Below are 15,769 nucleotides of genomic sequence, written 5' to 3'. Positions count from 1 at the left end.
CGCTGTACATGGAGAAAAATATAGAAATACAGGAATAAAATGAATCACTTTTTCAACCTCAAAGCCTCCAGCAGACATGAGGTTAAACTCTGTGCAATCAAGCTCAGGATACAGATTTTATGAATCAGGAAGGTAAAAGGTCAGAAGTGCAGTAAATGCTCATAATTGACAGTCTTTGGGCTTTTTTTCAGCTTCAGGAGGAGTTTACTTATTTGGCTCAGAGGAAATTTTGCAGAAAAGGTCAGCGGATGCCCGGTCTCGTAATAGAGTACAAACTCTGCACCGGAACAAATTGGTGGCCTCCAGGCTCCGTTCAGAACTATGTGAACTAAACAATACATACGCACTACTCTATCAACTGTTGTATGAGAAAGTGAAAAATCGTACTTGGGGATAATGAAACAAAATTTAATTTCTTAATAATATGTACTATATATTAAAAGCTTCTTGGGATCTGTTCACATGTCCAATCTTTCAGTTTTAAGAACAAACAAATGGAAAGATCTGTTGCATCAATTACGCCCCATTGTTTATTAAATGGTCCATTTGGGTTGCGTTTTTTTTTTTTTAGAACAAAAGAAAAAATGTAGGACTTCACATTCTAAAAACTATCACCAAATGGACTCCATAAGAATCAATATGGACCCTATGCTTCCGATAGTATAACTGATGCAACAAATCACTTATTCACCGAAAATCTAAATACTACCACTAACTATAATTCACAGAATTTGAAATTCAAAATAACATGACGTTCAGAAGCCTCATTCTGATTCCCCCTCAAAGTTACCAGAATCGCACTCATCAGTGCAAAGTTAGCCTTTGGATAGTTGTGTATAGCATTAATAAAGCCCTTGTACCCCTGATGAAGCAGGTTTAATGGCGAAATATGTCATGGCAGCTTGTGTGATAGATTTTAACAATTGTAGTGGCTGTCCCTTGAACAAACAGGTTGAACAGCAAAACAGGTCATGGCGGTGATGGGTTTTAACAATTGTGATGGTTGACTTGCACAAGTTTAATGGCGAAACATGTTATGGCGGTTGACTCTTGCACAAATAAGGCAGTGTGTACTGCAGACATACCACAAAACATAACCATTGCATCAATATGAGAGTTGAGGATTAGCTTCCTCATTTAGACAGCAATATTAGAAAATCCACACAAAAGGAACTTTGTCCACCTCTTGCTTTTTGTTAACATTTTAAAAAGGATATCTAATAAAAGAGATGAGATAATGCCACTGGATATGGCGATAGAAGAGCGACATTTTTCTGTTCATTAATCCATATAACACTTTCTGTCCATATAATAAAGGACAAATTCATAGGCAGTCAAACAATCTCAGTTCAGATTTATGAGCAAACAAAAGGAATAAGTGATCCGTTGTATTAGTTATGCAATTGGAAACATGGATTTCTTTTTCTAGAATGGAATAAAGTTTTTCTGCTCTAAAAGAAAAACATTTAACGCTAAACGGACTCCATAATAATTAATGGGGCCTATCTACTTCCAGTATGACCGATCACTTATTGTCACGGGTGTATAAGATGTGACAGTCGTCTTATAGTTGGTTGCAGAAGATCTCTTTGTTTGGCATTACAGACACCTTCTTTGATCTGTCTCACTCTAGGACCCAGCGGCTACCTCCCTTCGGCTAATTGACACCAACACCTGGGTGTTTAAATACTTCCTGTTTGCTATAGGGAGGTGCTGGTGATATTCACATGACCCCTTGTGAAGACTTGGTGCTGTTGTAGTCTGCTTATTTCCTCTTAGGTGCTAAGAGGCTGTGTGTGTAATCGCTCTGAAGTCGGTTCAAGCCAAGTTACTTCCCTGTGTCTGTTTCCCCTTGCCGTCTTTAGTTGTTAGTGGGGACTGACTAGCGTTCAAACCCCCCTTTCCCAAGCCAGGGCCTAGCTCTAGGGAGATACAGGGTTTTGGGTTCCTGATAGGCGGTTGGTGAGAAACCAATATAGGGACGGTAGGGAAGACAGAGTGATATCAGATCAGCCCCCTCTTTCCTTAGTGTCTAGGCTCCCTTCGTGTTGCACTGTGTCTTTCCTACACTGTGCGTGACACTTATTGACCAAAAATCAAAATACCACCACAGTGTGGGGGAATTACAAATAACCTGAAAGAAGAAGTTTCCCCTTATGGGATTCGACCTCATGACTCCAGTTTATAGCTATCATTTGTTTTCTACCGGACTGATAACCCCAAGTGTACGGCGGTATGTGGAGCAAAGGAGCCAATTAACCACATAATATATAGAGATTAAGGTCATCTATTTGAGGTTCATTAAAGAAAAAACAATTCCCCGTCACAAACTGGTCGTATTTTTCTTTTTAATTCCCCTGATCAGGCAGAAAGAATCAATGTGCTTGCGCTTGTAATAATTACAGCTATTGGCAGAAAGCGATTGAAGCGATTTAGGTAACTGGAGCAAATTAGCTCCTCTCTCGGATCACGATGCAGAAGCCGCAGCACGGACGATGCCAAACAATGTCATAATGACAGGATTGTTGGTTCAGTCCTGGCTACTTTGGCCTGGGAACACCTGAAGGATTTTGGGACGCTGCACAAAAGTGCTTTTATCTCCCCTTTCAAATGCACAAATGTATTTGTAATGGAATTGGCCGGGACTTTGGAAACATGGACCAAATGCAATGAGCGTAGAAAATGCAACTTGAGTGTGCGATTCAAAGGATGTTTTAACTGAAATTAGAAACATTCGGCAAATTCTGGAAGAAAAACAGAAGCAAAAAAAAACCACTCGACCCCGTACATACAAAGATATTCAGACCCGGGCACAGCTGCTGTCCATTAGGAGCGCGGAAAGGAGAATGAACCCAGGTTTAAAAAGGACAAAGTGACATTACGAACATCAATAAAAAGAAAGACGATAATGGCATTCTGATGTGAACTGTAAGTGGTAAAGGGAAAAAGAAAAACAAAAAAAACTGATATTCTACAACTATATACAACGGAAACATAAAATGATGCAAAAAACAATGGATCAACATCATTAAGTGTTATTGTTTAAAGGGAATCAGAAAATGTTCTATTATGAAAATCAGATTTTTGTTAATCGTCTTTAAAAAAAGAAAAAATTAACTTTTCACTCATTAGACTGTCACCTCCATTTCTTTTTGAGCAGCCACATGGACATTAGCAGAAACAGACCTGCTCTACTTGTTTGCATAGGAGTTTATAGAGGTGTTATTGGTCATTGTGCAGGAGGAGGAGGAGGTGAGCTGTGATATCACCTATTGTGAATGGTGGATCCTGGGTTATCTACTTTATATAGAGGTTTTATCAGTCATACAGGAGGGGGAGAAGGTGAGCTGTGATATCACCTATTGTGAATGGTGGATCCTGTGTTGTCTACTGTATATAGAGGTGATATCAGTCATTGTACAGGAGGGGAGGAGGTGAGCTGTGATATCACCCATTACAAATAGTGAATCCTGTGTCATGCGCTGCATATAGAGGTGTTAACTCTGGTCGTAACCCTGGCTGAGATGTTCTTGAGACTGCTGAAAAGTCGTCTGTACAGAGCAGGGAGTATAATTTGAGTATTAGATTGTGATATAAGGAAAAGAAATGTAGAATGTAAAAAAGAAAAAAAAAAAGATATATTATATATATCTCAATAGGTAGGTTTTTTTAACAACAATAAATTAGCATTTAAGTCATTCAATCTTCGAGCATTGCCTTTAGAAAAAAAAGTATGGTGCAAAGAAGGCCCTCAACCGTAAGCATTATTGATTTTTAATACTGTATTATAAACAAGGCTTGGATGCAATTTTGCCAAGTACATGGACCCATAATCTTGAAAAGTGGTTTAACCATCTCCCAAATCCCCATAACATTGGGGTACATGAGTACACCAACACTTGTTTCTGAAGTTGGGCGGCCAAACAGTCACTTTGCTCATTTTACCCGCAATTCTCCGAGCAATGTTTATTCATCTCTTTGGCTCAGTGGGATATGTTGATTGAAGCAGAAACTAAATACCTGCTGTTATAAGTACGGCATCTTAATTAAACACCTGTCTTTCCAAGTTCATTTCTAACCAAAAAAAGAACCTACAACGGGTCTACAACATGTGGAGCGAGTTACCTTTAGAAGCTTCTGTGCCAAAAAGATTGTCCAAGTCGTCAGACATGTCTTGGCTCCAAGCGTCTTTCACAGCAGACTTATACACGACCCTATCATTTAGAGGCTGTTTTGGTCTGAAGTTGTTCCTCAAATAATCCACGGACTTGACGTGGTCCTGCTGCTCCGTGGTAAATATGGAATAGAAAGCTTCCAGCTGAAACCACAAAATTACACAGAAGACTTAAAGACCATCCATTTATAAACAGCATTATTTATAGAAGCTCGCCATGACTTGGATGACGGGATGATATGTTTTCAGCATCCAAGAGCTACATGTCCACCCACTGAAAGAAATTCCAAGATGGACTGAAGAGCCAGAAAAGTCCATTGCCTCAAAAATACTCACAAAAGTAAGAATTTATGAAGCCGATAAAGTTGGTGGCCTGCAAAGAGAAGATACTGGCCCCCAAACAGAAGACACTTACTCAAGTTTTTTAACACATTTTCCTAGTATTTCAGGCTTTCAGAAAAGGTTCTAGGTTGAAAAAAAAATAGCATTTCTATCAACTTTTGTCCACCAGTGGACACTGCCTATTTTGCAATAGGAAAATCTCACTTTACTACAGTGCTGGAAATACTGCTTATAAATTTTTAGTAAATGAAACTTTGCAGGAAAATAATTTTTTACCGAGTATAATAATTTTGCAGTTTTCTGAATTTTTTTTTTTTTTTTTTTTTTTTAGAGTACCCTATACCAACAGTGTAAGAAAGAAATTTGGTTGGATAGTTGCATCTAAAATTAATTATCTGGTATATGTATTCGAAGTCTAATAGTTCATTTTAAAGAACATAATCCCAATTACTCATGACCTACCTGCACTTCCCCTGGAACCTTGAAGCTTAGAAAATTTGAGTAGCTCCCGTCCGCGGAGAGTAGCTCCCGTCCGCGGAGAGTAGCTCCCGTCCGCGGAGAGTAGCTCCCGTCCGCGGAGAGTAGCTCTGACCTGGATTGGGGTCCAGGGTAGCACAAATTAATTAGCTCATTTCTACAGGGGGAGGGGGTATAACTTTGGAACGGAGGGGCACAGAAGAAATAGAAAAACTGTTCCAGAATCAGTGTAGCAGGAGTTTAAAATAAAATAAAAAAAATATACAAGGAAAGAGCCTCTTAAAAAGATGGGAACCAGATCTCACAAAGTAATAACTAGATTTCAGTTTCTATACATTTGCCATATATACAACAGAGTCATTAAGCCCTGCCCCATTCATCTACAAACCATTGCACAGGACTTCCAGTTTGGTCCAAATTTGCACACCACTATGATCTGGACTGTGGGCATGTACATATATGCAAACCCATAAGCGAAGGCTTTACAAAGTCTACTCATTACCATACAAACCATTCATCTGTCATGGTTATTGGTGCTTCGGTTTCATTAAGCAAATAAATATTTTAGTATTTTAACGTTCTTGATCTGTAATAAAAACGCCCGTAAAACTGAACCCGTAAATATAACACCACCATTGGCCAATCAATTCTGCTGCACCATCAATAATGCAGCAGGAACATCTGGCAAATTCACTTTATATATATAAAAAAAAAAAAGACCCGCTGTGTGGGTTTTGCACCTTTCTGTGCTCGCATGATTTGCGTTGTGACTCTCAGCCTCTCCTGACGCAACAGCGAGCCAAATAAACAGATGGAGCTGTACAATCACCGAAGAACATGCAGAATAAAAACCTGGCCGCCTACATACAGGTGATGTGGACACTATCGGAAAACCAGAACCAGCGGTCTGCCAGCAGGTAGAAGAACAGACGTCAGACAATATCTCCATCAGTTCAAGGGATACTGAACAGAAATGAATGAGAAAAAAAAAAGCAGAAAATAGCCACAGAAATCTGCCAGGGAAATGGGAGTCTGGCACCTTGGTTTGTTGGAAAAGAAAAGATTGGCAGGGTGAGAAATTGGAAAACCTACATAGAAGGAAAAAAAATATATATTATATTTTGAATTACAATGTAAAATGAGAAAATTTTTTTTTTTTTTAAATATATAAAATATTATATATATAAAAAAATATAAATAAAAATATAAAATATATAGAAAATATTATATATATTTTATAATATTTTAGATACATTTTATATATATATTTTTTCTCATTTTACATTGCAATTCAAAATATAATATCATTTATTTTATTTTTTTCCCTCTATGGAGGTTTTTCAATTACTCACCTTGCCAATCTTCTCTTTTAAATATTTATGCATATATATCAAAAAAAAAAATATTATATATATATACACACATCTCTCTCTCTCTCTATATATATATACACACAGTTTGGGCACCCCTATTAATCTTAAGCTTAATGTTTTCTTAAAATTGGTGTTTTTGCAACAGCTATTTCAGTTTGATATATGTAATAACTGTTGGACACAGTAATGTTTCTGCCTTGAAATGAGGTTTATTGTACTAACAGAAAATGTGCAATCTGCATTCAAACAAAATTTGACAGGTGCATAAGTATGGGCACCTCACCAGAAAAGTGACATTAATATTTAGTAGATCCTCTTTTTGCAATAATCACAGCCTCTAGTCGCTTCCTGTAGCTTTTAATGATTTCCTGGATCCTGGATGAAGGTATTTTTGACCATTCCTCTTTACAAAACAATTCCAGTTCAGTTAAGTTTGATGGTCGCCGAGCATGGACAGCCCTCTTCAAATGACCCCACAGATGTTCAATGATATTCAGGTCTGGGGACTGGGATGGCCATTCCAGAACATTGTAGTTGTTCCTCTGCATGAATGCCTGAGTAGATTTGGAGCGGTGTTTTGGATCATTGTCTTGCTGAAAGATCCATCCCCTGCGTAACTTCAACTTTATCACTGATTCTTGAACATTTTTGTCAAGAATCTGCTGATACTGAGTGGAATCCATGCGTCCCTCAACTTTAACAAGATTCCCGGTGCCGGCATTGGCCACACAGCCCCAAAGCATGATGGAACCTCCACCAAATTTTACTGTGGGTAGCAAGTGTTTTTCTTGGAATGCTGTGTTTTTTTGCCACCATGCATAATGCCTTTTTGTATGACCAAACAACTCAATCTTGGTTTCATCAGTCCACAGGACCTTCTTCCAAAAAGAAATTGGCTTCTCCAAATGTGCTTTTGCATACCTCAGCCGACTCTGTTTGTGGCGTGCTTGCAGAAACGGCTTCTTTCGCATCACTCTCCCATACAGCTTCTCCTTGTGCAAAGTGCGTTGTATGGTTGACCGATGCACAGTGACACCATCTGCAGCAAGTTGATGCTGCAGCTCTCTGGAGGTGATCTGAGGATTGTCCTTGACTGATCTCAGCATTCTTCTTCTCTGCCTTTCTGATGTTTTTCTTGGCCTGCCACTTCTGGCCTTAACAAGAACTGTCCCTGTGTTCTTCCATTTCCTTACTATGCTCCTCACAGTGGAAACTGACAGGTTAAATCTCTGAGACAGCTTTTTGTATCCTTCCCCTGAACAACTATGTTGAAAAATCTTTGTTTTCAAATCATTTGACAGTTGTTTTGAGGAGCCCATGATGCCACTCTTCAGAGGAGATTCAAACAGGAGAACAACTTGCAAGTGGCCACTTTAGGTAGCTTTTCTCATGATTGCATACACCTGGCTATGAAGTTCAAAGCTCAATGAGGTTACAAAACCAAAAAAAGTGCTTTAGTAAGTCAGTAAAAAGTAGGTAGGAGTATTTAAAACAAGAAAATGATAAGGGTGCCCATACTTATGCACCTGTCAAATTTTGTTTGAATGCAGATTGCGCATTTTCTGTTAGTACAATAAACCTCATTTCAAGGCAGAAACATTACTGTGTCCAACAGTTATTACATATATCAAACTGAAATAGCTGTTGCAAAAACACCAATTTTAAGAAAACATTAAGCTTAAGATTAATAGGGGTGCCCAAAAGTTTTCATATAACTGTGTATATATATATATATATATATATATATATATATATATATATATATATATATATATATATATATATATATATATATATATATATATATATATATATATATATATATATTATATTTTTGTCATTTTACATTGTAATTCAAAACAGAATAAGACCAAAATAGGGTGGTGGCCCATAGAACATGTCACAAAAATAGGTGCCCCATCCTGCAGGGGGAAAAGCTTGAACTTTTTGGACTTCAGCCCTTTTTTCCATTACTCCGAAGGAGCTGTCATTAGATTTCACACTACAAACAGCATACATTGATAAAGGATGTGGACACTTTCAGAGGCACTTTTCTTTTTATTTTTTACTTAAAGCTATCAAATTGGGGCTACAAATATGTTTTTGCCATTGGGTTTCATTAAAAACATTGCATGGTTTAGCTTCTACAAGCGCTTTGTTAAAATTCACATTGCTGGCTGCAGAATGAGGTAACTGAAAATCCATCAGTGAGCTGGTTTTGAGAACGAGTTTGTAAAGTTATAAGTTGTTTTTTTTTTAAAGGTGGTCAAAAAACCTGAGTTCCCTGAAGCAGTGTTTGGCTATGTGCACACAGTTATTCGAGAAGTTATTGGAGTGGTAACTGAGCAGAAACTCTCCAAACAGTTTCCAGGCCAAGAATTTGCCAAAAAGACTCCGTGTGCACATAAGCTTTGAACATTCCGACTAGACGTGACCGGCCTCGCTCTATATACCGGTACTTGTATCGAATGAGTCCACCCATGTCCAGTTGACACGTGACCGAATCTATGCAAATTACATACTTGTTATCATGCGCCCACCTGCTGCCAGCACTGGAGAATCAGACAGCGTGAAATGTGCGCTCTGTGAGGAGTCACAAGTCTGCAGACACAAAGAAGGGTTGTCCAGGCTTGGGCTCAAGTCTGCAGTTACTCACAGTATTGAGCAAGTGCCGCAGGCATTGGAAAATCTGCAATCACCAGCTATTTCCTAAAAAGGAAATCTTAGCAGATGTCCCTAAAAGATGCACTCTGTGGTTATAAATCAGCACATAGGCATTCAGAAAAAGACACATTAAGGAGCTGTCAGAAGGAGCTCACTGACCCATTCTGTGTTAACTCATTCCGCAGCCAGCAAAAAGCATGGAAAAAAAGAGCCAGAAAAAAAAAAAACTTTTTATAGGACCCAATAGTAAAAGTAAAATTTTTACCTAAAACACATGCATTTAAGAAAACAAAAAACACTCTGAAGGTGTCCATATCCTTGAAATAAGCTCTCTTGGACCTGAAGTGACTGGTGTACTTTAATCTGCATATCAGAATGGCTGTATATTCCTTTTTGAATGTTAACAAGTCTAACTAAAACGCTCATCCTAATATCAAGTCAGGAAAACTTTCAAAACAGACATCTTGGAGTTTCAAAGTAAGTACACCAGCCTCATTAGGTCTAAGACATTATTTAATAATATATGTAGATTGTTTTGTAAAATCTGCTAGCAAGATCCGAGTAAGTAGAATGGACAGTTCTGCCCCTTTTCTTCCATTTATGATGCTACACGGGTTTCGGTGCTGACTTTTCGTTAGTTTTTGGCTTCCTTTAGTTTTCCAAACATTCCATCAGAAATATTTTAGGGCGAAACGTAACCCCTTGGTGACTTACCTGCTGATACGAGATGGGGACGGGTCTGCTAAATACGACCCACTCCACTATTTCACTACATGGCGGCGTCGTAAGGGATCCCGTATATCGGTAAAAACTACCCAAAGTTGCCGGCAGTAAATCCCTCAAGATAAATGGATCCAGAAAAGTTTCTTTTTCTGAAAAAAAAAAAAAAGAAAAAAAAAATTAAAAAAATGAAATAAAAAAATAAAATAAAAATCATATAGAAGACATTTTATTATAATTTATGTTGCGTTTAGGTTTTTTTTTTTTGGTGATCACTGGATTTTACCCTCGTTGTAACCAGCGAGTGTTATACAGATGTCACTACGGTTAATAGATGCAAATATGCAGAGAAATTCGTCACTCTCCGCTGAATAATTTATATCCCTATGGTATGCGGAGCGTTTATACGGAAATAGTTAACCCTTGTTACACAGTAGATTTCATGCCATCGTGTACATCGTGCTGTATTATGATCAGGACGTTGGATATTAATAGTCTCACAAATCACAGAGAATAATGTATCTACATTGGCCCCCAGTTTAATCTATAGTTTTCCAATCTTAATCCCACCAAGACACAATGGAGCCATATTGATAGGAAGCCCATTCACCTACGCACCAATGATTTCCATTTAAAGGGAACCTGTCCTGCACCGACCGGTGGGGAGCAAGGTATAGGCGGGAAGGAGAGGAGCAGATTGATAAGTTTTGTAGCAAAATATTAGATATATCTTGTGTTTTATTAATTCATTTCTATTCCTTAAATTGCAGTCCAGTGGGAGGTGCTACTTTGTGATGCACATACAGGAAAGGCAGGCAACACTGATTAGGACCGCCCACTGGACTGCTAGGCATAGATATGGCAGGATTTACAGGAATAATATGCAAGATAGAAATAAAGGGCAAATATATTTTCAGTCCGAGTGTGATGCGATAAAACATCAGACCAATTCTAAGGGGCCGTGCATATATTTGATTTTTTTCCTTGCACAGACTCTGCAGCAGGTCCTAGTTTGATCCTATATTCGGATTGCACTCGGCCATGCAAGTCAATGAGTCCATGGAAAAAAATTTGAACTGCACTCTGATGACATCTGAGTGCAATCTGATTTCCAATGACTGAGAATGGAGAAGATGAAGAAATTTTTTCCCCCATCTTCTCATCCAAGAAAATCGGATCACACTCTGATCAGAGTGTGTTTAGCATAATCGACTAGATTCTCTCGCATAGGAGAATAGAAGCTTGTGTGACCCTAACTTTACAATACGTCATCAATGTCATATCGGATCAGCTGTTACCAAGTCCTAAAGCAGCTGATAGAGCGTACAGAGCAGGAACTCTGGCAGATCTATATACCATGTACTTAGTTACTGAACCTCAGCTCCTATTAAAGTGAATGTTATCTGAGCTGCAGTACCAGAGAATGGCCACTAGGAGAGTATGGAGTTGCGGTGTTTTGGCTCCATTCCATTGTCACAAGAATTTTACAGATGATCCGTGGAGGTGCTGCATGTTGGAGTCCAACCAATTGGATATTAATGACCAATGCGAAGGATAGATAATGTTTTAGTCCTAGAAAAGTCATTTTTCCCCCACATAACAGTTCCTTCTACTTGATATCATACGGTCTTCAGTTCGGACACAATATTCAATGTGATGGCTTCTCTTTAGAATCCGTCAGCAGGTTTTTCCTGTGACCTGAGAGCAGCATGATGTAGGGGCAGAGACCCTGATTCCAGCAATGTATGACTTACTAGGCTGTGTTTTGCAGGTTCAATAAAATCAGTGATTTATCAGCAGGAGATTATCACTACAGGACTAGGTGTCTTGTGCTTCCTAGTCTAACCACGCCCCCAGCACTGATTAGCAACCAATCAGTAGTGTGGGCGGGGTTATACAGAGCTCAGCATTCCGAGCTCTGCTAGATCTACAGCAGAGAAAACTGTGATTCTATCATAACTGCTGCACCCAGCAAACTAAGTGACACATCGCTGGAATAAGGGTCTCCGCCCCTACATCATGCTACAAATCAAAAACCTGCTGACATTTTTTTTTTTTTTTAGATAGTTGGATCCACTCATTTCCCAAAAATGTTATTGTATGTTATTGTATGTTAGTGTGGCGCCCCTGAGGGTTCAGTTGCCACAGAGGTACTGCACCTCACTCAGAGGTGTGGTGTCTCCTTCCCTTAGGTAAGGAAGGAGTGCTGCCCGGAACCCAAACACCTGCATCCAACACTACACTGCTCCAGGCCGGCTGGAAGGGCAAGACGCAATGTATGTTTCCTGCTGAGCCCTGACCCTGGCTGGAGTGGGGGGAACCCAGAGGTAGGGGGAACCAGTAGTGGGTGTGGGTGGAGGAAGTAGTTAGGGGGAGCACTTTGGTAGGAGTATATATAGGGAAGCCATCTTAGGGTGGCAGGTCGAGTAGAGGAGAGCTTTTCAGAAGAACAGTCCAGGAGCAGAGTCTCACTAGGAGCTCTGCTCCACAAGTAGGGCCCAGTGTCAGAGGCCCAGGAGGGGAGCAGGGAGTAGGCTCCGTTCTAAGAAGAGATCCTAGGGGGTACGGCAAGTGCAGGACGGCACCCGTACGCCCCGAATCTGTCAGAAGACAGAGGGATCGCTGCGGCATTCTAATCCCCAGGAGGGTCAAGCAGGTCTGTGAACTCCGACGGACAGGAGGGACTTCAGAGCACCCGAGCGGGATTGAGAGTGGGCAGCGCAGGGCGGGAGGGAGAAAGACCCAGTGTGAAGACAGTCTAAATAGGAACACGTGAAAGTGGGGTTCTGCCAGGTACCCCTGATCTACCTGAGGAAGCATTGAACCCCTGCCTGGTGAACGCAGAGCGACGCGGGAGGCTGTAAGCTGACAGTGCACCCTGAGGAACTAAAGAACTGTGAGTAAAGACTCGGATGACTGCACCGCACCGCCTCTGTCCATTATTTCGTCTGCAGCATCATTCCCTCCCTGCACTACAAAACCCAGCGCAACCCACACTACCTTACACTGCCCTGGAGCTTGCTCTACCTGTGGAGAGCCACACCATCCCTGCTGCCGTAACACCAGCTCCAGAGGACTGCTCCACAGCGGCGGCACCCCTTAGCCGCATTCCACAGGTGGCGTCACGAACACTTTCCCTAAAACCCTGTAAAAATATTTGCCTTTTGCACTGACCGCCCTGGGTCACGGACTGGGCCAGCCACCGTGATATCCCCCGGCAACCGGAGGCCCGGCTGCTGAGTACCCCACGGCCCTGGGAGCGAGTCATTAGACCCTCAGTACACGGTAAAGTCAATAGGCAATGACTAAGGTCTATCACAAGGACTTTAAAAAAAATGGGATGTTCGGAAAGTCTAGCACAGAATTCCTAAAAGATCATAAAGAAGTTGTCAAATGACAAGCACCTCAGATAATCAAAAATAATGGAGGAACTGGCAGATGACAGCTGTTCCTTCCATTCTCCGAGATGAACATGACAACCGAGGACATCAGAGGAGTTGTCAGATGGCGGACTCTTCTGAGCAGATTACAAAAGGACACCCACACACTGTCATCATCCTACGATAAACCAAAAAGCATCACAATGGAGGCGACCGACTTATAACAACTGAGAGAGGAATCCCAGAGATGGAGTCCGCACAAAAGAAATCAATATCCAGTTATTGGGAAGTAGGGTTCTAAAGATTTGCTACAATACCATATTTTATCCCCAAGACACAATATTCAACATATAGAAGAAGAGATTTGCGGGGAATCAAACATTTCTTTGGACATCTTCAGTGAATAACATATTCTGTTCAATTTTTATCTCTGCAAAAGGAAACATGACTGCAATAGTAATAGAGTCAGAAGACAGGCTGTAAACGCCTTGTCAGAGAAGGCGCTGGAAGGATAACACATTAACTCGTAAGCCATTAAAAAGGAGAAAAGTCGACATTTACTACAACATACGACTGAGAAATATGATGGTGAAAAGAAAATGGTGTAACAGTGAAAACACTTAAAAGGGGTCATTTCCACTGAATGACCCTTGACTGTAGGGCTCAATAAAGGTGTGAGATGCACTCTTTCTAAAAGGGGTCCAAAGTTGCCCATTTCGGTGAGGTTGTCCTACCATCAAGAGTGCAAGGAGGCCTCCTAACCGATAATGTCAGGAGAACGACGGATTGGGCAGGTTGAATTCAAAGGACCAATAATTTTGTTCTCAAGTGAGAAAAGCCACTGCCAGGGGTCTGGCAGTAGATTTTTCCCACCTTTGTGTGTATGGGAGATATGGAATGGATAACCAAGAGGAGAAAAAAATGGTAGGGGTATCATATCAATAGATGAGCTTTTAGCTATTTATCAAAAAGTGTCTACAGTGGGCAAAATGTGGTTGACCCATGGAGCAACACTTTTGCTTATATAGCACCATCAAATTCTGCAGCGCTTTATAGACCTGGTTATTACGGTCCCCATTGGGGCTCACTATCTAAATTCCTTATCAGAATGTCTTTGGAATTTGGAGGGAAACCAGAGAACCCAGAGAAAAACCACGCTAAGACGGGGAGAACATACAAACTCCTTGTAGATGTTGTCCATGGTGGGATCTGAACACAGGACCCCAGGGCTGCAAAGCAACAGTGCAAACCACTGGGCCATTACGATTTTATCATGAATCCACAGGGAGTCGTCCTTACAGGACTAGCATCTGAAAGTGAAGAGTGTCTTGAGTTTTGGAGGACAAGTCTTACCTGTGATCTACCCAAGCAGACCATCTACTTAAATATAATTTATGTAAAGGCCCACATTCTCTGGGCAGGCACTGCAGGAGAATTCACCACTTGCTGGCACGTTTCCCAGTCGATGGCAGGGGGTGCCCAATATGTGGACGTCTAAAAAGAGACTCGGGGTGGGGTGGGGATCAGGGTGTTTCGGACTTGATGAATGACTTGGGTTTCTGAATTTAAAGAGATTATAAAAAAAAAATTGGAAGACCCTAGTCTAGCAGCCATGTCAGTAGTCTGTGGCTGCCGGATGAGAACCCTTCGAATCATCTCCAACCTGACAATCTCCGGGGTTCTCATTTCTATAGAAGTAGAGTTGAACAAGTGATCGTTTGGTCATTTAGTGAAAAATCACACTGTTGATGTAGGCAACTAGCCATATATACTTCACGCCATATTTGTCAACGGCACCGGACCTTTGGACCAAAAATTCAAAATGGCTGACTTCTTTCCAAATGATGACAATCTCTCATTGGTGGTCTAGAATGATTGTTCGATGTTACATTTCACCAAACGAACACTTTGTTTTAGATGAAATGTTTAGTCTTCCTAAACTTTAGTCTAATTTACATGACCACCTTTAGATCCATCGTAGAGAAGTTTCACCCTCTTCAGAAGTATTTCATGCCAATGTAAATGACTTGTTCAAGCACAATAAAACATTTGCTAAAACTGTTTTAATACATCCTAATCCCCAACATTGCGTTTTTTTGAGCTCGTTAAGAAGCATTGTGTAATGTATCCCCCATGTTGAGGTTCTCTATAGGAGAATTACAAAGCTCGTGTACCAGGAGTAGTACAGAGAACGTACAGAAGTCCTCACCATATGCCGACAGTACCATTTTTTAATAATTAATTGTTCATCAAAGTGATAGAAGAACAGGAACGCTAAATTCTAAGTTATTCAAATTCCAGCTATGAATAATGGATGATTTTCATATTAAATACACAGTGTATTAAGCAGTCTACATTTCATTTAATTCTGTCCTTTAGTTTAACTATTTGGGAGAACATAATGAATGATAGACCGGCAGGAATATCACTATGTGGAGCCTGTTTAAAATTCGAGGTGTACGCTTCATGTCTGATTTTTGACAATTCGATGTCTGTAGATAAAAAAAAAAAAGTATCTGAAAGTGGATGAAGTCACCGAAAACTGCTCCGTAAAGTCAGAGTAAGTGTCCCGCCTCCCGTCATTATTACAGCTAATTTATATACTCGCCAATTAAAAGACTTATTGGACAAGTCCTCCA

At 40.3% G+C, this 15,769-nt stretch overlaps 1 protein-coding gene across 2 annotated transcripts in view; it reads right to left on the bottom strand.

The window, feature by feature from the left end:
- PTPRG (protein tyrosine phosphatase receptor type G) overlaps window positions 1-15,769 on the bottom strand; it is a 595,254-nt gene that overhangs the window by 189,239 nt on the left and 390,246 nt on the right. For both annotated transcript variants that reach the window (XM_073644646.1, XM_073644647.1), the window contains exons 7-8: window positions 9,745-9,902; window positions 4,126-4,318 (exon numbers count right to left, since the gene is read on the bottom strand). In XM_073644646.1, coding sequence (XP_073500747.1) covers window positions 4,126-4,318; window positions 9,745-9,902 — 351 coding nt within the window. The remainder of the gene's footprint in view (window positions 1-4,125; window positions 4,319-9,744; window positions 9,903-15,769) is intronic.

Source organism: Phyllobates terribilis, unplaced genomic scaffold, assembly GCF_046119375.1.
Source record: "Phyllobates terribilis strain yellow unplaced genomic scaffold, ASM4611937v1 Scaffold_8__6_contigs__length_399053987, whole genome shotgun sequence".
Classification (NCBI taxonomy): Eukaryota; Metazoa; Chordata; class Amphibia; order Anura; family Dendrobatidae; genus Phyllobates; species Phyllobates terribilis.
Note: the sequence above shows the minus strand (reverse complement) of the source record. Positions and strands in the feature narration are given on the sequence as shown.